The following is a 25,190-nucleotide window of genomic DNA, read 5'->3' as shown; positions in this document are numbered from 1 at the left end:
ATATTACCCTTGAACAATATGTCGTTGACATGAGGATCCAATTACCTTCCTCTCTAGTTACCAATTTAAATTTGAATAAATAGTCTTTTGATCATATTATTGACACAACAATGACTAGTTATTGCACGCTCGTTTTGTAGGAATAAGTTTTATAAGAATATTCTTCTCATTAGCAAACAAAACCAACACTAACATATCACTTATATCCACTGTCCCTGCTGCTGCTAGGGAGTGTCAAATGAGAGCGGGGTTGGGCTGAATTTGGCAGGTCAAAACAGCTTAGTTAATAAATGGCAGGTCAATGAGCCAGCTAAAAATTATTTGGGTTAAAATGGGTAACAAAGCTCATATCTTAATCCACTCAATTTTTACTAATTTTATTTATTTATTTATAATTTGTTTAAATCTAAATATTAAATTAAAAAATTCTTATTTTGACTATATATGACATATCAAACAAAAATTGTATTTCTAAAAATACTTTGACAAACTTAATTTCTAATGGGTTTAGTTTAGATGACATATCAGCTCAAGTTTTAGATAAGTTGATTTGAATGAGTCAAATGAGTTGAGTTTATTTTATGGACGGGCCAATGACCTGCCCAAACTTAAACGTGAGACCATATTTTTATAGATTATTTTTGTCATCCCTAACATGCATAACCCCCTCTTTAAGCCCTAGCTCACCCTCAATTTTTCTCTCTCTCTAAACTTTCTCTCTGCAACTGATAATATAATTACTTTTTTAAATAAAAATATCTTGCTCTGTCGCTGCTTATCTGTCCAAAGCATGATGAAAGTGGAGAAATTTGCAGAGGTATGGAAATTGTTCACATTTCTCAAAGATAAGTAAAAAAGGAAACTGCTAGAGGTCAATGTTAGCAGCTATACGTTCTCCTAACGGAGTATGGGGTGTTTGTACCCCAGGGAAATTTTTTTTGGTGCTACGTGTATTAGAGAGTTTTATTTATGTGTGTTAACTTAGCATGAGGTTGAGATAGGTTCATCTTTTAGAATGAGAGAACTCAATGAGTCAGATGGACTTGAGAAGTAAACTCCTGCATCTTCGCCCTTGGCTACCTAATCTTGGCATCTAATTAATTTTTAATTAACGGATCTTTGAAATAAACAAATAGATATCCCGCTACTGGCAAATCAGTTACGTAGATGATATTCTAAATAATTAAGAGCATCTATGTACTTCTATCAGTGTTAATTTGAAATTTGTAAATTGAGACATATATCAATTTATACGTTGATATTCAGATTAGGTAGAAATTTTCAAAAATAAGAAATCGAGAGTAAAACTTAAAGACAGTAGGTGAGATGACTTAAGGCATTATATATCATGTGCAATAATAAGATCATAAAGAACCACATAATCGGCTCTCATCATTCGGATACTAAATAATGTATACTGTAATTCTGGTGACATTGAGTGTGTTTGGTAAGAGGAAGTCATTTTTACACAGATTATTTTTTTTAAGAGGTGAATATAATTTTCTTGAAATATACTTCGATAATGACCAAATACTTAAAATAACTTCTCTTGAAATATATCTTTTTATGATTCGGCTTGACGAAGTATCTTTCTTCTGCCTAGCTAGCCTTTATCCTTGGAAAGTTTCATTGTGTTATCACGCGTATATATTGGCAAATGGAAATGAGATACAAATTAATATTATTACTCTGTCCCACCCAATTTAATTTAAGTATCTTACTTTTTTTTTTATTTGTCCCAAAAAGAGTGTCTCTTTCTATATTTAAAGTCTGTTTGGATAGGCTTATGGCTTTGGACAATTTGCACGATTGCTGTTATTCAGGGGTGGTTTTTAACTTTTCCTCCTCAAATTGCTGGTCTTTAATTTTTTTTCCCTTCGATTAAAATATTTTGAGATCTGGGTTTGAACCCCGGCTTAGTCAGGGAAAAAAAATCGCAAGGCAGAATTTTGTATCAAAATTAAGCCTATTCAGGCAATAGTTAGGCCTTTAGAATCCCAAACGAGTAAAAAAAATGTAAGACGAGCCTTAAGGCATAGTTTTGTATAGAAATTATACCTAGGCATAACTTTACCCCTTGTCCGGCATAACTTTTGCCTTAGGCATAACTTAGAAATACAAAAGTTATGCCTTATAAGGTCTAACTTGGAACTACGGCATAACTAAGTTAGGCCTTGTAAGGCCTCATGCATTTACAGATAAGGCCTAACTTGGAACTACAACATAACCAAACACTACAAAAAAAAAACAGCGTTTAGTGACGGACGCAACGGAGGGGGTTCGATTCCCCTTATACGCGATGTGGCAAACTGAACTAGTTGAAGCTAAGGGCCATCGAAGACTAGATGATGGGCGTTCGGTTCGAAAGGCATGGTTTTCCGTCGCTAAATATTTGAATTATTTGTGCCTGCATTTAGCGACAATACAATGTTTTTCGCAGTCTATAGCCTACTGTTTTCCCTCTAGCAACGACCAAAATCCGTCGCAAATCTGTCACAAATATTTTTCTTCCGATTTTTTTTTTTAAATACACCTGTTGAAACATACTAAATACAAATTAATAAATACCCTTAAAAATAACTGACATTCACATAAAATAATATTTATAAAAAAAATTCAAAATAGATAGCGGAATCCTAATCTTTAAGTCCAAAACACCGACAACACCAAGCTATCAACTACCAAAAGAACCCACACATCCATCAAGTATTGTTAGTGCATAATTTTGTTCTTTCCAACAAAAAGAAGATAACATAAAAAACTAATGCATGGGTGAAGGACTACGATCATCATCAGAAACTAAAGGATCAACATCGTCAACGTTAGCAGTAGTAAGAGGAGGCACTATAGGTGTCACAACTGATGGTTTGTCGATAGGAGTATTTGGATGATGTGATGGTGAAGAAATCACTCTGCGTGCCTTCTCAATAAATAAAGGAAGCAAGCAATCAGTCAGTGTAGGAATCAATCGCATCACTAACTCCTCCATATTTTCTGTCGGTGTTGATTGAGAAGTTGAAGGTGCTGCTGATGTTGAAGCATTAAAGCCAGAATTGACGCAAAGATTCGGCCCATAATAACTTTGTGCTTGAGATCCAAGACCATATATTCTTCTCTTCCTTGTTCCCCCAGCAGCTTCGTAATATGCTTCACATTGATCAATATCAGACTGAGACTGTGATTATCCCGTAATATTTCTTGATATCTTTCCTGTAATAAGTAGTGAAATTAAAACATCAAGAATACTAGCCATTCAATTTTACCAAATAAAAAGAGAAATGAATTCCAAAGATAAGGGAGCAGATATTTGTCCATTTTTCGTTGGAATTGAAGTCTCATGATGACCAACAAAAAAGAGTTTCATACAACTTGGATATAAATGATCATATACACTGTCTCATAGTCAAGTAACAGAACATGAAAACAAAGACAATTAGAGTTCCTAAACAACAAATAGAAGGACAATTTCAGGCTATTTCCTACTGATTTAAGTCATTACTGATACTACTTTTCAGTTCTTCCTGTCTAGTAGACTGTTTATATCAAGCAAAAGTAAATTGACCAACATCAATAGGATATGCAGCTTCATAAATAAAAAGTAAAATTGATATACCTAACAAAAAGCAAATTATGCATAAGCACATTCATAAGGGGACCAAGCAGAGATCCTTATCAACAATTCAACATGCAGAACAATGCAAGAATAATGAGCCATTCAAGTAATCCTAACAACTTTGTATAAATAGGCATGCAACTTCAAAACTCATTCACTCACTGTCCAATCTCACATGAAGCTATGGTGAAGCAAATTGTGCAGGAAGTGCATGGGCGTGGTGCTACTAGACTGAGGTTAAAGCAGAAATTAGATAGCATGAACTTTTATCCCTAGGTGATGTAGATAGGAGGTATAGACGATATGGAGCACAGGGGACTGCTGCTTGATGTCCAGTCCCAGTTTGCCTTTTGTTTTCCTTTTTCCTTGAGTTGTACAAATGTTTAGTTGGTGAATAAAATGTTCCTGTTATTTGCCAAAAAAAAAAGTATCTGAATGAGCATATTCAAATCTAACTTGTTGTTGTTTGTGCCAAGGGAGAAGAGTGGAAAATGTGTAGCATGGATCTTGTTTAAGCAAGGAAGGAGATGTTACACATTAGTTTGCTAAGAGTTTAGATTTGCAGGTTGTCTTTGTTTTCTGGTGTGGAGGTGGTGGTTTAAGGCTCTCATTGTTTTTCATGATGAGGGGCAAAATAGGAAATATGGTTTTTTATTGGGAAAAGGCTGTTGGGGTGGTGCATAATGATGGATACAATCTTTTTCAATGTATGGTGTGGATCAGGGGCAAAATGGGAAATACTTGATATGGAAATATGGGAACCAGGGGTAATAGAGAAAGTGGACAAATTTGGTGGAATTTATTTTCCGGTGCTCAGGAGAGTAAGAATTATTATCAGGATTTGGTTTAACTGTCTATGCAAGTAGATATGCAGAGTAGGAGTTGGTTGTTGCTGTAGTGATGGTAGGAGAACAGCAGTGTTATGTGCAGCAGGTGGAAAGCAATAGCAGGGCTCAAAGGATTCAATTTCACCATTATTACACAAGGAGTAACAGCGATGGGAGTTTGAATAGGGCAACTAGCAACTGGTTCCACTGCATCACAGGAACAAGCTAGTGTTGTCACTTTGCGGACTTGGTTTGGTTGATGTTGGTGTACAAGTTATAGAGACTAACAGGCACAAGGTTGCATAAATGCAGCACTTGTTGCTGCTGCTGTGAGTCAGGAGGGGAACACAAGGATTAAAAAAAAAAACTGTGCAGACAAGGCTGGAGGTGTTTGCTGGTTTGTAGCAAGGAATAAACACCAGAAGCTTGATATTACTGATCCATGAAGAAATAAGGATTTTGGCTTGGAGGCTAGCTGCTGGTGAAATTGCTGGTGTGATAGGAAAACCAGCACAGATGAAGTCTACTGCTTGTATCAGTTTTGTTTTTTGTTGGTGCAAGGGTGGTTCAAGGTGGATTTCTGTCTTTGTTCTCTTGATCATAGGTGCACAGGATGTGATATAAGAACAATTCTTACAGTGCATATCATGAAATATAGACTGCAAGGAGTGGTGTCATGTTCAGATGGAAGTGGTATGCTCAAAAGCTTATTGACATGCTAGTTTGAAAGCTTGACACTAAGCAGGAGGAGGGTACTATATTCAAGGCTGGTGTATATTGTGGGACTGGTTTGGTTTGAAGAGATGGCGATTGATTAGAACTGGCTCATATGAAGACCAAGAGGATATTCATTGCTAAACAACAAGTTTGTTGGTGTCGGACTGAAAAAGACATATTATCATCATGTTCAAGTCTTTTTGGAGGAGAACATGGTGATTTTTTTATTCACTAATAAAGTTTTCTTTTTTGCAAGTATCACTGATCTTAGGTCAAATGCATAGAGGAAATATCAATGGACAGCAGGTTCTTAGTCTGCATGGAACTGTCAAAACAACAGGAAGCAACTGTTTTTTTTTACAATGACATGGGAAATAATGCAAGTTGAGGTGACAAACTGGTTTTTCAAGTATAAATGATCAATATACAACAAATGGAAAGGTACATTGGCATGGAGATAGTCATTTTTCTACAGCTCCACCAGACCACACAGTGCAGCTAGCAGTTGGTGTCTATTACTGCAGTTGGTACTGGTCACTAATCCTATGCATGGAAAATATGGATGAAAGGGAGTTCATATGGACAGTTGGGGACACACACGAAGGAACATACTTTGGGAAGCAGCTGCAGCCTGGGCTTGCTGGTTTTCTGATCTGCAGGTTCACAAAGTTACATATGATTTCACATGTTGCTACTTGAAGCAGCTGGAAGGAATCAGTGCATCATTTGTGCAGATCAGATGAAGAATTGGCAGTACTGCTTGGGCAAAACACTGCTATCAGCTAGGTAAAAGTAGTGCAATGCATGGATTATACTATCACAAAGATAATCAGTTGTGTCAATGATCTAACTATAAAGTGAAGTGCAATTGGTATTGCTAAGGATTTCCTTGCAACAAGTTGCTAAAGAGTGTTATCTCAAACTGAGGGCACAGTACCATAAAGATGTGGATATAGTATTAGAGCATTCTTTTGAAGGTTCCAACCTGCATAAATTTGAAAATATTATTTCAAGGCCTACCACAAATTATATATAAAAAAAAAATACAAGCATGGACTAACCCTGCAGGAGTGAGAGTAACAAGTGTAAGTGTCCGCTGCCTACGACGACTACTGGACTCTTCTTCGCTGATAGTGTTGCTCTGGTTTGATGTACCCTCATCTATTGGGCTGCTCAGATCAGGTGTAATGGGAGATAATTCAGGGATGGTTGGGTTACTACCGTGATCTGACGCTTGAACCGGTGGTGTACCTAAAGTTTGAAAATGGTTTATAGGATCTGGCCCACCTATGGAACTCATACCACCTTGTTGAGCACTAACTGTGGTGGGAATAGGAATGGTAGGCATGTTTGCATGACGAGCAGAATCACCCCTAAGTGAGGACTTTCCTACACGACCTTCGCTACCTCGACCTTTTCCTCGAGCGATATCTACAAAAAAATGTGGACGTGAGGAAAATCAACTATCGACTAAAGCTTTCATCACACAGTTGAACTACTAAAGCTTCTCTAAATGTCATGGTGGGGGGACGATGCACATTTATAACTATGTGTAAATATATTTGTTTCATGCAATAAAAATCTCCGAACATATCCACAAGCATTGCATCTTTACTGCTCTTCCTCTGAAGCTTAAACTATGTATTATACTCAGGATATAGACCAATCTCAGATCTCCAGTGGCATCATAACATTTTTACCAGTCATTAAATCAAAAATTCCCCATAGAAAGTAAATAGATAGTCAAGACCATAGCAATTATGTTCAAGGACACATCAAAAAGTGTCTATCTTCATTTTCAATTCAATATGTTCAAGAGATGTGAACGCAAAATCTTTCCACTATAATATTCCTCAACATTGTCCTATGGCAATTTTAAGAGAACTCTGTAGACAAAAATGCATCCTTCAATATGAAATTGAATAGAACAGATCAAATTTGGTTAAATTGAAGTATAAAGTACTTCTGGAAAAAATAAAATTTTGATCATACTTATCATTTCAGTTCTACACCACTGTTATTTGATTGGAGGATGCATTATGTGGCTAGTAAGTAGTAGGGATTATGGGAAAGGAAAAAAGCTCAATAGAAGACCATAATGCTATGCCAAATGCCAAATTAACTAGAAAAACTACCCCTTCCCCACCCATCTTGCAGGAACACTTTTGTCACCATATCCAAGAAGAAAGAAAAAGTCACGAGGATCAATAAACAGACCTGAGGATTGAAAGGGTGGCGTACCTAAAGTTTGAACTTGGTTTATAGGATCTGGCCCACCTATGAAACTCGTACCACCTTGTTGAGGACTAACTGTGGTGGGAATGGGAATGGTAGGAATGTTTGCACGACCAGTAGAATCGCACCTAAATGAGAACTTTCCTACACGACCTCCGCTACCTCGACCTCTGCCTCGAGCCATATGTACAAAAAAATGTGGACATGAAGAAATTAAAGCAACCATTAGTAAAAAAAGTAACCAGTAAAATGCAAGCAGGCTGCTAGTAAAGAGCTTTTATACTACGCGTATTGCATAATTTAGCATTTGGTCCCCAAGTTGGTAATGAGTCTTTAGCATATCAGGAAAACTTATGCAGTACAAGACAGCAGCTATATGGGAAAAGAAGGAATATTTTTTTTTCCCTGCACAGCAATCTAAATCTAATCAACCACATATTTTATCTTCATTTTTCTGCAACTACTTCCATCTTTTTTTCGGGTAATCCCTGCTCCATCTAAAATCAGCTGCATAAAAACTAAAGTTACATATAGTAAGATATTTTTTGGCCAATAGAACTATTCTATTTTCGTAGAATTATGTGAGGTTATTCTAATACTTGAAGTAGCAGAAATCTATGTGCAACTGGAAAAACAAAAGCAGAGACCAAATTGAAGAAAAGGGAACAAAACTGAGATCAGGAAATTTTAGATGAAGTATCTGTTGTGGATCGTAGGCAGCATATCCGTGCAGCCAAATTGGTTGTTCTTACTGGGTTTGTTGGTTTCACCTCCTTTTACTGCAATTGTGTTCTTTTCTGAGTTTTCAGTATCGTGCCTGTAATATAATTCAGACTACCAGATGGAATACAGCCTAGGATTTGCACTTCTTATGCCAAAATTTGAATTTTACAATTACTATGAAGAACTAAATATTACCAAAACTGCTACTGCTGTAAGTTTTTCAACCACCAAAGGAAAAAAATGTGGTGAAAATAGAAAATTCCAATTGTAACAAACATACAAATAACTTATAGTTGGAATCAAACCCATGAAACAATGTCAAACTGGTTGTACATGGTTTGTTTATAGTATCCGAGCAAATGATGGTTCTCTCAAACTACACATATTAACAATGACTGTAGATGTAAATTAAAAATAGATCCTCAAAACCATGTTTTTATAGAAAGTGAACAACTGTTTATATAAATTACCTCTCTTGAGCTTGATTTTAGAGTTTGTTTCTGCCAAGGACCGACGCTTTTTGTTTCAGGCAACAACGTCATGCTATTTTTTCATACCCTTAGAAATTTGTAGAATTTGAATAGTTTGTAGAAGCTTCACATGGACAATGATTTTTACATGTACAAAGTTATACAAACATACAAAGAAAGTTACACTTCAAAGTATGTACAAGAGATGGAAACATTCAATTCAGTGACCTGTAAGAAGATATAACATCATAACTAGACTGTAAAAAGTCAAGGATCTTGACATGTATATTTAACTAATGTAAGTTTCCTTGCTTTTCAGAATGAGAGAGAGAGAGAGAGAGAGAGAGAGAGAGAGAGAGAGAGAGAGAGAGAGAGAGAGAGAGAGCACCTTCTAGCGTGGAAAATTCCCTGATCACAAATGTAAAGGTTAAAGGGAAACGGAATGGTTGATCAGTTGCTATAGCAAAAAAATCCTGCATTATCGTCCTCTTGTTACATTGTGAAACATGCAAAGATAGTTTGAAGTGAAACTAACACTTTATTCTTAAAATTTCAGTATTGTTGCTACAACGGTTAATTGTTTGAGTACAAGTTTTTGCAAGTCAGCTGAAAAGTATAGTGAACGTGGTTTCGACACACCAGTGAGAAGCTAATTTAGCAGACTACGACATTTCCTCTACTAACTGGAATAGTCATAACATTATTAAAATCCAACAAATTACAGAGAACAACCGACTCTTTTGCTTATTCGTTGCTTTGTTTAGTTTGTTTTGCTGCTAACAGTTGGTAAACTAGATTCCATTTTATTAGCCACCTATTTAAGTTCTCTAATCCTTGATAGTTATTAACAACCTCTCAAGCTCTTTATATGTAATACACTGTTATACTAACTATTAAGGGTGGACGAAGAAAAATGCAAGCAAGTATGCATGGGGCACATTAAGAATTTCTTCAGCCATGAACAAGCTGTAATTAACCAAAATAAAGAAAAATAACTGCTCATAATACAAGCTGTAAACTGATTCATGTATGATATCGACCAAACACTAATTTATTTCAACTAAAGAGCAAACAAAACTTTTAAACGTAGATCTGGAAAACTACCTTTTTCAAACGAACTGGAAAAAGAAAAGACGTTCAACACCAACGAACTGCAGAAACTTGCGAAAGATTATAAGTACAAAGAAGAATAAGATAATTGAAATTATAGCGGAAAAGGACCCAATAATTGTGCAGAAATTAGCGGTAACAGATTGCTCACCACCTCAGATGAAGAAGCTCAGAAATCAAAAAACCAAACAAAGGTAGATGATCAAGAAACAGCAGAGCAGAAAACGAAAAGAGAGTTAAAGCACACAAATTACACACAATTTGAAGCGGCCACTTCATCGTCAACATAGCTGAAGGGCAATTTAGGACTGCGCATGTGCAACAACTATTATCTGAGTCAACACGTGTTAGACACGAAGACCAAAATTAAGATTGAAATTACAAAAGTAGGCCTTGGTCGACAAGCCGGCAAGACAACAGCCAGCTGCTTCCAAGCCTCTTCTATATATTAGTAATTACAAGAAACATTGTTGAATTCCAATAAAAGGGAAAATTATACATGGTATGACACACATGATCAGTTAACAGTTTGCAGAATGAAAAAGGTGATATTCAACGATTTCAACATCCATGTATTTAATGCTGTGACATTTTTTACATGGACATCTAACCTTGTTACCGCTCATGTAATTTCGTTGAGAAAGTGCAAATTGGATAAAATTATCTACATCGGTTACAAAGCTAGAGTTTATACCCCCTCGGCCATCCAACCTATCGTACATCCAATCACACTCTAGATTATTCATGTTCCTATTAATGTTGACATAAACAAAGCAATCAAATTAATGTTCTGTCTTCATATCATTAATACAACCGAATGACCTCTAAATGGAAGAACAAGCTGAAATAACTTAGTGAAACAGAACATATCATTCACCTTTTAGTTAAAAAAAAATGACAAACTGAAACTGAAACAAAAAAAAATCGAGTAAGAAACCCAGTTCACTAACTGTGATTTATACAACTTTTACAAAAAGATTGAATAATATATTGCTTTACTTTATTCCCAAGTTTTATCAGTATACATAACCTATTCCTTAGAAACAAAAAAGTCCTGAGGATTAAACATAACCACTTATAACTGATTGTAATGGGAAACGAAGAAAAGGCTTGACCACTGGAACTTTTGCTATAGTTTGCTGCTGTGCTTGTTGAGGTTGAAGCAACTAATTTCGAAATCTGAATTGCCTCATGAATTGGTATTTTCTGTTGTGTTAGTCTGTTGAACTATAATTCCTAACATTTTGGAAGGGCTGACTACTCACCATTGTTGTTGAAACCAAGCTCACAGTAGGACGTCTGCAACCTGTTCGATAAATTGTCTAACAGATGATTTCATGTCATTTTCGATATAACTCTCTTCTCACCAAAACCTTAGCATCAACATCATCATTCTATGGCCTCAACAGCTGGCGTCCAGCCACCTCCGGTGGATGGTCAGCCTGCGACTCAACCATCATCACTAATTGGATATGCCACAACCCTAAAAACATTCGCAAATACCCAAACACCAGAGCCTTTAAACATCAAACCTATTACATATCTACACGGAGAACCTGCTTTAATGTGGACGAAGAAAGAATTTGAAATACTATGTGTGAGACAAAAACTCCAATATGCTTTGATTGCAAAATTCTCGTATGGCAGACCAGATATTCATGAACTGAGAAAATGTCTTCCAACTCAATTGGAGATCAAAGGTGAGTGTGTTACTGGACTCCTTGAGGATAGGCATATACTGATTAGATTGTCCTTACTTCAAGATTATGCTGCTTTGGCATGAAGTGCTTGGGAAATTAAATGCAGAAATAGAATTTTCCCAGTAAGATTTCAAATATGGGATCCATGGTTTAACCCGGAAGAGGAAACTACGATAGCTATTGCATGGATTTCTTTCCCTGGATTACCGACTAATTTGTTCGATAAGGAATCCATGTTTTCCCTGGCCAATGCAGTAGGGAAACCATTAGTGATTGACAAGGCCACGAATAATCAAACGAGACCTAGTTGTGCTAGGGTAAAAGTGGAAGTTGATCTTCTTAAAGAATTACCAAAGAGAGTACAAATAAACTGTTTAGATGAGGAAACCGGGGAAATCAGATCAAAGTGGCAAACTATACAATATGATTACTTGCCAAAATACTGCAGTCATTGTAAACTGCAAGGACACGATATGCAAGGTTGCTGGGTACTACATCCTGAGCACAGACCAGAAAAGGAAGAGCAAAAGGATGGAGGAGAAGAAAACAACAACGGAAAACATAAACTCAAAAGGAATAACCAAAACATACAAGAAAATCTTAAAGACAGACCGGGAGAAGAGGGGCAGGCAACCAATCAAAGAGCGGATCAAAGACAGAAACAAAAAGATCAAGCAAATAAACAACCTACAGATCAGAGGCACAAACAAGTGCACAAATATGGGAAACCAACAAATCAAGCATGGAATGTGGTTCAAAATAAAAAAGGGACCAACAAACATAATGCTACAGCTCAGGAGAACAAAGATGCAAGAGATGCAAATAAGACGAATGAACATACAATCAACAATGATAAAAATGAAGGCACAAAAAATAAGTTTGATGCTTTGGTGAATTTAGAGGAGGAACATGAGCTTGAAACAAGCAAAACATTGGTTGGTTCTTCTGAAGCAGTGAAAGAAACAGCAAAACCATGGGTTGAAGCATCATTTGGAAAGCTGCAAGACAAAAACAACACAAATCAGTCACTGGACAAGAAATCAACACATGATACCAGTGAAAAAACACCACACAACAAGGAGAAAAAGGGAAGCAAGGAGATTATAAACAAGGAAAACCAATGTAATAAGTACGCACAAGAAAAGGACACAGACGGAAATGAGTGCACCAATATTCAGAGTACAAACAACAAAGCCAAAACTCAACAATCCTCAGAAGCAGTGCAGGAATCATTTGAAATACAGGACAATAATAAAATGCAGCCACAAGATATAAATGCAGATAATGTAGAGATGAATGTTGAGAACAAAATCACTGATAAGGAGCTAATTAAGGAACAAAACAGTGATAACTTATCTTCAATTCAACAAGAGGAGATAACAAAGAATAGGGAAGTGCAGCAACTCAATGTCATTTCTGAGAAACTTCCTGATGGGATAGGCATAACAGATGAAACTTATGAGATGGAAGGTGGCACATTAGCAGGAACTCAAACAGGAGAACAACATATTGAAAAGGTTCAAAGTACTAACAAAGGAGAAAACAAAGATAGGGCAACATGCAGTAATCATCAACAGGAAGGTAAAATTAAGGATAATGAAATAGAGGTTGCAGACTCAATATCCACCAATGCACCTAAGGAACAATCAGCAGAACCGGGCAAAGTGGATGACATAGGGGATGATGATGAAGTGGAAAAAAGCAGTGAATCAGTCACATTGGCAAACCAAGATATGTGAAATGTCTCTCCTAGACAAACAGCAAAAGCAAAGAGACAAGCAACACAAAATAGAGGAAAAAGTGTACCACCTAAGGCAATAGGTGGTGTGCTAACAAGGAAAGCTTATGCCAAAGGAAACTCTCAATGAATAGCACACTCATTTGGAATATTAGGTCCGTAAACACTCAACAGGCCTTTGAGAGAGTGGTTTTGATGCATAGACAAAATCAATTCAACTATATCGCACTAATGGAACCTTTTCAACATTCACGACACATTGACATGTATAAATTATGGCTGGGAATGGGAACTGCATGGCACAACATTAATGGAAAAATATGGGTCTTTGTACATGAGGATTTTCAGGCGGAGGTTACAAAAGATACTACACAATTATTATCCATTACACTGACTAACTTGGAATCTGGCCGAGTGTTCAATATTACACTGGTTTATGCAAGCACTAAAAGGGCTTATAGGATCAATTTGTGGGATGACTTATATGATCTATCAACAAACATGGTGACACCATGGATGGTTGGGGGAGATTTTAATGTCATCCTAGATGCTACAGAGAAATTTGGTGGGTTACCTGTTAATTATCCAGAAGTAGAAGACTTTGCACATTGCTTGAGCATCTGTCAATTAGAGGATCTTAGATTTTCAGGAAGCACTTATACTTGGTGGAACGGAAGATCTGATGAAGCATGTATTTTTAAAAGATTGGATAGATGTCTTGGAAATCAGGCCTTTCATAATTCATTCCCCAATTTTGAAGTGGAACACTTAATCAAACAAGGGTCTGACCATTCTTCATTGAAGCTATCCCACAGAACTGACACTAGAATTATTAAGAAACCATTCAGGTTTCTTAACTTCTGGATCGAGGAAGATAGTTTTTTGGCCACTGTTAGGGAAAATTGGGAGGGGCGGTATGGAGCTGATCCTTTTTTCAACATCCACAACAAAATGAAAAAGGTGAGTAGAGCATTGACTAAATGGAGCAAAGAAACATTTGGAGATATCTTTAAACAGGTGGCCACACTGGAAGAAGTGATTAAAGTCCATGAGGCAGAATTTGAACATCCTACAAAGGCGAATAGAGAGAGGTTGCAGAAAGTACAAGCAGATCTTATCAGGATTTATGCAGTGGAGGAAAAGTTCTGGAAACAGAAGGCAGGGTTACAATGGTTTAAAGATGGAGACAGAAATACAAAATTCTTTCATGCACATGTGAATGGGAAAAGGAAGAGGTTACAAATCAAGAAAATTCAAGATCAAAATGGAGAGTGGCTGGAGGAGGAAGAGGAGATAACTCAAGAAGCTATTAGATTCTATTCTAATCAATTCTCTGAGGAGCAGATACCTACAAATTTTGAGCTATTGGATCACATACCCCACCTCATAACAGCTGAGCAGAATGGACAAATTAATGAACTACCAGAGGAGGAGGAAGTGAAGAAAGCAGTGTTTGGGCTAAATTCAAATAGTGCAGGTGGCCCTGATGGATACACGGGAAAATTCTTCCAATCTTGCTGGAGCATAATTGCAAAGGATGTGATGCAGATGGTGAGATCTTTCTTTTGTGGCCATGAACTTCCTAGATACATCACATGTACAAATCTGGTGCTTATTCCTAAAAAGAAGGAGATTGGTTCTTTCTCAGATCTGAGACCTATCAGTCTTAGTAATTTTACAAGTAAAATATTCTCCAGAATAATTCATGAGAGGATAGTTCATATACTTCCCAGCTTTATTTCCCCCCAGCAGGCAGGATTTGTGAAGGGAAGAAGTATTGTAGAAAATATCTTGCTTGTCCAGGAGATTGTACATGATATGAGGTTAAGAGGTAGGCCTGCTAATGTTGTTATCAAGTTGGATATGACAAAAGCATATGATAGAGTATCATGGCTGTTCTTAACTAAAGTGCTGAGGAAAATGGGTTTTGGAGAATTTCTAATAGACATGGTCTATAGAATCATCTCCAACAATTGGTATTCGGTTCTTATTAATGGTCAGCCTTGTGGCTTCTTCAAATCAACAAGGGGTGTTAAGCAGGGAGACCCTCTATCTCCTACCTTATTCATACTTGCTTCGGAATGTCTATCTAGGGCGCTGAATGTGTTGCACTATAACTCAAGGTTTTCGGGATTTGGAATGCCTAAGTGGAGCCCCTATATAAATCACTTAGCATATGCAGATGACACCATCATCTTTACTTCTGCTGAGGAACAATCTCTACAAGTGGTAATGGAAACTTTAGCAGCATATGAGAAAGTGAGTGGGCAGAAGATCAATAAAGGAAAAAGTGCAGTATTTCTCCATCATAATGTTACCCAGAAGGTGGAAAGCGTGGTAAATAACACTACCAGAATTCCTAGAAAGGAGTTTCCTTTCACCTACTTGGGAGTACCAATATATTATGGAAGAAGAATGATAGCACATTACAAGGAAATTACTGATAAGATCTTTAATAGGCTTAAATCTTGGACAGGAAAATTGGTATCGATTGGCGGAAGGGTTACACTAATAAAGCATGTACTACAGAGTATGCCTATTCATTTGCTATCAGCTTGTGATCCTCCCTCAGGGGTATTGGCACAAATCCATAGAATGTTCGCTAAATTTTTTTGGAGTAATTCAGTTGGGAATTCTAGCAAGCAATGGGTTTCCTGGACTACTTTGTGTCATCCTCAAGAGGAAGGGGGGTTGGGTTTTAGAAGCTTACAAGATGTTTCCAAGGCACTCTTTTCAAAGTTATGGTGGAATTTCAGAACCAAACAATTATTGTGGAGGATGTACATGAGTAATAAGTATCTAAAAAAAGATCCTGCAGTCACTGTCCACTGGAAGAGAAGAACATACATATGGAAGAAAATGTTGCAATGTAGAGATGAGATAGAATCAGAAATCTGGTGGCAAACTAAGCAAGGAAATTCTTATTTTTGGCTTGATAACTGGACAGGATGGGGAGCACTATACAAACTTATTCCTGAAAACTTCAGAAGGGACAATACTGTGGTACTAATTAAAGAAGTGGTGACTGAAGGAAGATGGGAAGAAGACATGATAAGGGAGTTGCTACCAGAGAATCTAGCTGATCATATTATCCAGAAACTGCAGCCACCTGGTCAAGAGGAGGAACTGGACAAACCTCACTGGAAACCTGATTCTAGAGGCAAATTCACTGTTGGGACAACTTTTAATTTAATTAGACAAAGGGTGGAACCTAATATACTATACAAGAAGATGTGGGTAAAAGGTTTGCCTATCAAAATCTCTTTCTTCTTGTGGAGATTATGGGGAGCAAAGGTACCACTGGATGATGTAGTGAAGAGATGGGGCTTTCAATTTCCTTCTAGGTGTTATTGTTGTGAGGAACCAGAAATAGAAACCATATCTCATGTGTTTCTTCAGTCACCAGTAGCACAATACACCTGGAAGTACTTCTGCAGACCTATAGGCATCAATATTCAAAACCTACATCTAAGTCAGCTTTTTAACTTATGGTGGGACACTCATGTTAATCATCATGTGAAGTACATCTTTCAGGTTGTTCCAGCTATTATTGTGTGGGAACTATGGAAGAGGAGAAATGCCATAAGACATGGAGGGAAAATGTCCAAGGTAAAGTTGATATATCAAATTATGCACAACATTATAATGTTCATGAAGGTAAGAAGAAGCAATTTCAAACAGGCAGCCTACAACTGGAATACACTGGTGCAGACTTTGCAATCTTATACCCCAAGAACTAAGGTTATTAGAGTTCTCTGGAAGCCCCCTGATACTGGTTGGGTGAAATGCAATACCGATGGGGCGTCTAGAGGAAATCCTGGAAGAGGATCATAGGGATTTTGTGTGAGAAATGAGACTGGAGACTTGATAGTTGCTAAGGCAAAGGAGATGGAAGAACCAACTTGTACTAATACTCAGGCAGAAGCTATGGTTATAGTACAAGCTCTAAGATATATGAAGGAAAGGCAGTATCAGCAGATTATAATTGAAACAGACTCTCTTTTATTAAAGAATATCATACTCAAAGTTTGGGAAATTCCCTGGCAGATAATTGAAATGGTGGAGGAAATCTGGAGATTAATGAATAATAAAATAGTTAGGGTGATACATATAATGAGAGAGGGTAATATGCTAGCAGATCACCTGGCTAATTTGGCACTAGATCATGGAGAAGTGGATTCAGAATCTTTCCAGGAGTTGGGAATTCAAGGGAGGAGATGGATTAACAATGATAAGTTACAATTACCATACTTAAGGATCAGACCATGCAAGAGATGAATGGACACATTGAAGGAAGCAGGACAAGTCATTTTTCCCATGTTCAAATCCTGTTGTGGGAGGAGAACATGGGAAACAATTTTTATCTAACATGGTTTCCTTGTTTTGCAGCTACCTCATACATAAGCATTGAACAAGCAGGACCACAACATGGACAATCCAAAAAGCAGGAAACAAACAGATTCAAGGATACATGGAAAGTCAGCAAAGGAAAAAAAAATAGAGATTTCAATGAGATACCAACAGGAGTGAATCGCACTGAAACCAGCGAAAACAACATAAAAAACAACATGAAAAGGTGCATGATATACTCTGAAATCAACATACTCATCAACTCAAAGCTCATCAACAAAGGTCGAAAGCAACATGAGATGACACTGGCTGAAACTGAGAATTTGCAGAAGATGGAAATTCAACTGGAACAGGAGAATGCATTTATTTGGGCCACGGACTGCTGTGCTCGCTGGCCATTTTCCTGCTACATCGAGACATATTTGCTGCTGCTTTCTTGCCATTTACCGCTGCCCTTCAAGGGCAGAGCATTTTGAGACTGAAAGATGCCATCTTTGAGTCCAAATTTCTGCACTCTTAAGCTGCTACTTGGCGGTTACGTTCGCTATAAACAGCTGCTGAAGCTTCTGAAATATTGCAGCTGGAATTGTTTATACAAAGTAGGCTCATAAACATGCAACAGAGAAGGAGGCAGTGCACTGCTGCTGCTGATGCTGTACATATAGGAAATGAGCTTGGCTTTGAATGAATTGGTTTTTTGACTTGCAGGTCTTTACATGATAGCACACACATGATCCACTTGATGACTCTACCTCATTGGGTGGTCTTAGCACCTAGTGCTCATTCCCTAGAGGGAGGGTCAACATATGGAAAATGTTGTGCTATATTACCATGTTGGATCTGCTGGATGTGCTATATACATGCTGCAAAGGCAATCATGACCTATGTATTGACTAGGTTCCAGTATGCTCACTTCACAAGACATTGGAGCACTTATAGTTGCTTTATTATTTGATTATTGTTTAGTCATCTGTAATATCAACTTAGGATATCTATAAATCCTAAGTTGATCATTAGGTTAATTCTTCATTTCATATTAGCTTTTGGCTACATTTGTAGACTTTTGGGATTTGCTTTTGAAAAAAATTAAAAAAAAAAAACTAACTGTGATTTCAAATCACAGAGTACAAAAAAAATCGAGTAAGAAACCCAGTTCACTATCGCTGATTTCAAATCACAGAAAATAAAGAATGTTGAGTTCTTCAAGCTTTTTCTCGACATGTAACGAATTAAAACAAACTTTAACCACCAAATAATATTATCCAACAAGGTTTAGCACAAACAAAGGTTGAATTTTCATTTTCATCAGATTTTGGCCCAAATAGAGATTCCCAACACTTAACCTTCAAATAAATTATAAACCCAACAGTTTTCAAGACACCCAACTTCGATTTTAGCCAAAAAAAACACTTAAAGACACTCTGTCCTTTAGATAATAAGCAAAAAAACACAGATTTCTTAATTTCTATTTTAGATTTAATGTCAGAAAACACAAAGAAGGAGATAAAGAAGAAAGAAACTGCCCATAAAACATAGAAAAATCAAAACATACATTTCCTTTAGATAAAAGATGCAGCAGAAGAAGAGAAAAACACAATAGAAACCCTAGATTCACATTATTTTGATTTATGTTGTGGTCTCTCTCTCTCTCTCTCTCTATGTTAGCAATTTCTCATACTCTCTCTCTATATCTGTGTTGGATGTGTTTGAAGTGAAATGAAATAAATGTGTACCCTAGGATATATCTTTTTTTTTAACACTTAACGACGGAATAGCGACGGATTTTATATTCCGTCGCTAAATAATACATTGATTTCTTTTAATGATTAATATTGCGACAAATTTTTCCGTTGCTGCAAATATATATATTTTTCGAGAAAAATTAAAAGGCCTAGCGACGGATTTTTCGTTGTTGAATCCGTCGCTACATAAAAATAAAATTTGTCGCGCCTCTTCTGTTGCTAAATCTGTAGTGAAATTTAAGGCGCCAAAATTTCACGCTAATCATTAGTGATGAAACTCAGTTTTCGTTGCTAATCCGTAGCTATATAATGAGATAAAATTGTCGTTGCTTTTCTCGCGACAAAATGAGCAATCCGTCGTTAATTAGCGACAGAATATGGTCTGTCACTAATATTCCGTCACTAAACGCTGGTTTTTTAGTAGTGAAATTAGGCTTTATAAGGCCTAACTTTCATGAAACCTAGTTTTGCGATTTTTTATATTTTTTTTTACTGAGCCGGGGTTTGAACCCAGAACCTCAAGGTATTTTCCGCAACTTTTATAGGCGAAGGGCAAAAATTAAAGAACAGCAATTTGAGGGACAAAAATTAAAGACCAACGCGTTTGAAGGGGAATCCGTGCAAAACTTTTGATTTATAAGCCAAAAACCATAAGTTAGAAATTCGGCTATTGGCTTATTTTTGTAATTTTAGCTTAAAAGCGCTTTTTATTTTACTCAAACACTACAAAAGTGCTTAAAAATTATTTTGGTTTAAAAGCAATAAGTCAATTGAAATAGGCTCTTAGTAAGTTGATAATTCAAACATCCTACATGACAAGTTTAAAACTACAAGATTCAAAGAATTTTAGCACATTGTACACGTATGTAATTTATGACCACACGATTTAAAAGTCTCTCTTTATTCCTTAGATGTTGTGGCCAGTCAAACTAAGACTCCTAAATTGAGACGAAATAAGTAATATGTAAAATAAAATTAAAAAATATATATATATATATATATATATATATATATATTGATTTGATTTGATGTAAAAACATAGAGTCAGTAAGTTTTTCCTCTTGGTAACTGCCAGCTAGAGTCATATTACGAAAGGACAGTATAATCTTGCACCTACATTGCTGTTTACATCCAAGTACGTGCCTTTTCTTGTTGGTGATCTCAGTCAGTATATGGTGGTGGGGTTGGGTAGAGATCATCATCATAAAAAAGGAAAGCTACCTTTTTTGCCATATCAGAAAAAATGTCTTGAATTCAACATGAAATCTGCGGTAGGGATGATTTATCGGATATTGGTAATAGGAAAAAGACATGTTGAATAGATAGATAGATAGATATGGGCACACATCTAGCTTATGCAAGTGTATCTGTTCTTTGCAATCGTGTGTCTGGTTTGTTTCTTTTTTCCTTTTTACAAAACATACTTTAGATTAACTTTAACAATGAACACACACATAGCTTACCAGCTAAGCTACTGGTTAAACTTTATACTGATAATTGGTCAAGCTTTTCAGATTTGATGAGCATCTGATCAAATAACTAGTAAGTTATATACCCATTAAGAATATCGTTACAAATGAATGTATACCCATTAAGAATAACTAGTAAGTTATATACCCATTAGAATAATTTTACCTTTCAGAAGGTCGCACAACTATCGTAATTGTAACACAAAAATCATTCAACTCATTTAATCAACTTTTGCTGACATAACATTTTTTAAAAAGTTAAATTCTTATTTAATATAAACCCACCCATTTTTACCATTTAGTGATCCGCTCCACTAAACCGACCCGCTATCTAAATTTTTATAACGAAACATTAAGGACTGAAATTTTATTGGTAACTAGACAAGTTACACACGTTTCGCGCAGTTGTTGAATATTCAATTCACAACGTACAAATATTTGTTGTTAAAGATTAAAGATCTGCAGAGATCAAAAATTTGTCTAGTTGGAGACAGTGACAACGTTTTCGCCCTTAAACCACGTGTATTATCCTTTATGTAGAGGTAAATCAATAAGAGAGAGTTCACGTAATACATTTTTGAATCCTTCATTGTGGTACATGTCTTCGTGATTCTACAATGAACTACTCCCTCCGTCCTAATATATACAAGTGTCACCTTAGTGGAAAAAAAAAGATTGTCTCAAAATGTCACTTTAAGAATTTACGATAAAAATTGATAAGTATTTTCAATTATGCTCTTAACATTAATAAAGTAGTCCTCTTTAATATTACTTAATTCTCAAAAAACATCTAGTGAGACATAAAATTTCTAAAATTATGCTCTAATAGGTCAAAGAAATAATACTATTTGAATTCATTTGAACCGGTTGTCACACTTCGTAGTAAGTAATATATCAACTCAATCACGAACTTCTTTAAAATTCAACACTATCCTTCTTGATCAAAGATATATGTCATATCCAAATCAAAGATATGATCAATATCTATATATTACCATAAAAAACCTGCTTTATAGTATAAAATCGTAATTCTATATATGTATATTACTATAAATAAAACCTGCTTTAGCAATTGATTTTAGAGGTTTTTTGTCAGTTGATCTAAGGAGGGTCACATCCTAATGATCCATCAGACTTATTGCTTCTGCCTCCTCAATGATTATTTAGAGCCTATTTGGAAAGCCAGTTGGTAATTGGAATTAGTGTAATAACTACCCTAGTAATTACACAGCCTAGTAATTACACAGTATTGTAATTACAATGACCTGTTTGTTTGTCATAATGTAATTACAGTGTAATTACACGTGTGTTGTTTGGTTGTACATGTGTAATTACACAGTTAGTTTAATTTAAAAATAAATTTAATTATAAAAAAATTAAAATTAATATTTAAAAAATATGTGCATATATAAATGATATTAAATTAGTTATTTAATAATAAATTGTTTCTTGAAAATATGTTAATTAATAATCATATATTTGTAACTAATTTTGTAAAAAATAATTGATATATAATTTCAATTAATAATATTTTTATTTTAATTGATTATAAAACTTAAAAGCATACATTTTTTGTGAGAACATCATGAGATTGGATGTTTGACAAAAAAAAGAATATTTACAAATATAATGCCATAGCATTATTCAAATGTTTGACAATAATTCTATTAACTGTAAGTGAAAAATAAACAGCATGCAATGTGAAATAATAAGTCAATAGTACTAAAGCAAATATTTATAAAATCGAAAATATAACCTAAATTCAAAATCTAAAGAATTTTTTTTAACATAATACTTTTATGTCAAATTCCAACGTTACATAAGTAAGTTTCAACGTAACATAAGTAAATACTCCTATAATTTAAAAGAAAGGGAAAATATAAGTATATAACCTCATTCAAAACGAAATTCTACTTTAATAACGTCACTCATTATATGTCAAGTTTGTTAATGATTCATTCTTTCTAATGTTAAGAGATGTAGTTTCAAAAATTAGAATATTAACGCGGTTATGCTAAATGGATAAAATAAAAAAATAAAAAAATACTAGCAATTACATGGAACCACGAGAAGTAAAGGTTGGGAATGAGAAGAAAAGAAATGAAATATAAATACTATAAAAAGAAATTATATTTTTAAAAAATAAAACAATTAAAAAGTAAAAAGAAATTAAATAATAGAAATAAAAAACAAGTTAAAAAAAAAAGGAATTAAATTAAATAAAAACCCTTGACCAAGCAGCTTGATTTTACAAAGAATACCATAAGAAGTTGGTAGTAATTGCAAGGAAAGTAAATGACACATCGATAATCAACGTTTTAATGCACTTAGTTAATGCAGGAGCCAGGAAGTACTGATTTTGTTCAAAATTACTATGTTAATCTCTGCTCTACAAAATTTACAATATCGATCAGTTCTCAGACATTCTCATCAAGTCCTACACTCAATTCACTGGATAGCAGGTCAGGTTAGTGGGGGCGGGTCACTAAATAGTAAAAATGAGTGAGTTTATATTAAAAAATAATTTAACTTTTAAAAAGCCACGTCAGCAAAAGTTGATTAAAATGAGTTGAATGACTTTTCTATTACAAAGATAAAAGTTGAATGACTTTTCGGTTATAAAATAAAATTAAATGACTTTTGTGTTACAATTACGATAGTTGAGTGACCTTCTGAAAAATCAACTCTTAAAATTAATAGGGAGCCTGCTAGCTAGACAGACATTATCGAATGATACAGGATCATAGAAAGCAACACCCAAAATTCCCATTCAGAGAAAAACAGGACCTCGCATTGCGTACAAAATAAATATTGTAATTGAGTACATACATTTCTTTCTTCCCCACAATGGATTTAATTAGAAGGGTTTGATGTATTTGTCTGGATGAAAAAAAAAATTGAAAAAAAAAAATTTTTGGTCAGCAGTTTCACTGTTCATTGTTTTGTTCTAATTTAGTTGACTCAACTCGTAGTCGAAGAAAAAGTGAACATAATTAATAATTGTGGTTTAATTTGAATATGTCGTAATGTTTGTTTACTGATTATAAGATTTCATAAAACCTTTATCTTAATCATATAAAAGCATTGTGTGGCTTAAAAGCTTCTTATTAACGGTAAAAAAAATCGAGTTAATTATTTTAAAATATAAAAATATCTTTTTTTTAGAATTGATTAATAAAAGGAATTTTTACTTGTCATATCTACTTCTAAGACTTAATTATGGATAGTAACTATCTTTTTTAACATTTAAGTTTAGTAGCTATATTATTCAAAATTTAAATTTCATAGCTACCCCACATTTTTTAATTAAATGTGTTGCACCATAATCCCTAAGTTTTTGCCGTTTTTGCTTCATGCCCACCAAGTGTATTTTCAGTGTATACAACCATTTTCACACTTTTTTTTTCACACCTATTTTCTGTATATAGAGCCGTTTTTTACTCAACAGCGATTTTGTATTTTGTTGTATTTCGAAAACGCGAACGTGACCAGACTCAACAATGATTTTGTATTTCATTGTATTTCGAAAACGCGAACATGACCAGACTCAATAACGATTTTTGTATTTCGTTGTATTTCGCTGTATTTCAAAAACGCAAAAATTACCAGAAATACAACAAAAGCAGTTACGAATTGTAATTTTACAACTTATAGCTATAAATTGTTAGAACCTAATAAAAGGTAACTATTTGTGTAAGTTTTACTACATAAAAAATAATGATCAATATATTGCAACGAGCTAGAGCTTAGAATATAATGTCACGAAGAGATAACAGCAAGCTAATTATAAGGCATTCATTGAATTGTTGATCAAAGTCAATAGTGAAACCATGAAAAACACATAGTAATTGAATCACAGCACACACGCACTTTGTTGAGAACGACAAAATAAAAAACATACAGCAAAGTGGAGAGAGACACTCAGTAGTAGTGTCATTATCTTATCATTCCCTGCACTAAAACTGTCTCGAGCAAAATCCATAAGCCAACCAAACTGGAGCATGTGGAACCGGTGTGGTATTCTGCTCCAGAAAAAAGACAAAATTTGTCGACTTAGAGATATTCCTTCCCCGGCTCTCAGTTTATGCAAAGATGTTTGAGTGCAAACAAAAAATATGATTTTTTTTAAGTATTTTAATAGTTAAGTCAAATTTAAATATGTGGTTCGAATTTTGTCCTTAAACTTTGTTAAATGATTTAAATTTTCCTTTTGTTAATAGATTACATCAAATATACCCTAGCGTTACAAGATTGATCCAAATATGTCCTTTATTACTAACGAGAAAACTTTTTAACACATAAACCTTTTTAACATGAAAAAAGAGTCAGATTTGCCCTTGAATCATGCAAAATAGTCTAGATTTGCTTTGAAGTTAAAAAAAAAAGGGGTCACTGTTTTAGAAGCATCAATATTGTCTTATTCAACACTTAGAATCTCCAATGACAATGACAAGATCTCTATCTCTCAAGCTCAATTAACCACTCTCAAATTTCAA

The 25,190-nt window shown here is 35.1% G+C and overlaps 3 protein-coding genes across 3 annotated transcripts; 2 read left to right on the top strand and 1 right to left on the bottom strand.

Moving 5' to 3' along the window:
• Positions 1-2,761: 2,761 nt before the first annotated feature.
• On the bottom strand, positions 2,762-3,715 carry LOC132624752 (uncharacterized). The gene is made up of 2 exons (XM_060339480.1): positions 3,643-3,715; positions 2,762-3,147 (listed from the first exon to the last, which is right to left on the bottom strand). Exons 1-2 carry the CDS (start codon positions 3,713-3,715, stop codon positions 2,762-2,764), a joined length of 459 nt encoding a protein of 152 aa, XP_060195463.1.
• Positions 3,716-11,628: 7,913 nt separating this feature from the next.
• Positions 11,629-13,134, top strand: LOC132624751 (uncharacterized). The gene has a single exon (XM_060339479.1). The coding sequence runs from the start codon at positions 11,629-11,631 to the stop codon at positions 13,132-13,134; it is 1,506 nt and encodes a 501-aa protein (XP_060195462.1).
• A 3,887-nt stretch (positions 13,135-17,021) lies between these two features.
• Positions 17,022-17,411, top strand: LOC132624750 (uncharacterized). The gene has a single exon (XM_060339478.1). It carries the CDS (start codon positions 17,022-17,024, stop codon positions 17,409-17,411), a length of 390 nt encoding a protein of 129 aa, XP_060195461.1.
• The last annotated feature ends 7,779 nt before the right edge of the window (positions 17,412-25,190 follow it).

The sequence above is a fragment of the Lycium barbarum genome, chromosome 12 (genome assembly GCF_019175385.1).
Source record: "Lycium barbarum isolate Lr01 chromosome 12, ASM1917538v2, whole genome shotgun sequence".
NCBI lineage: Eukaryota > Viridiplantae > Streptophyta > Magnoliopsida > Solanales > Solanaceae > Lycium > Lycium barbarum.
The sequence above is the reverse complement of the archived record's forward strand: the minus strand, read 5'-3'. Positions and strand labels throughout refer to the sequence as shown.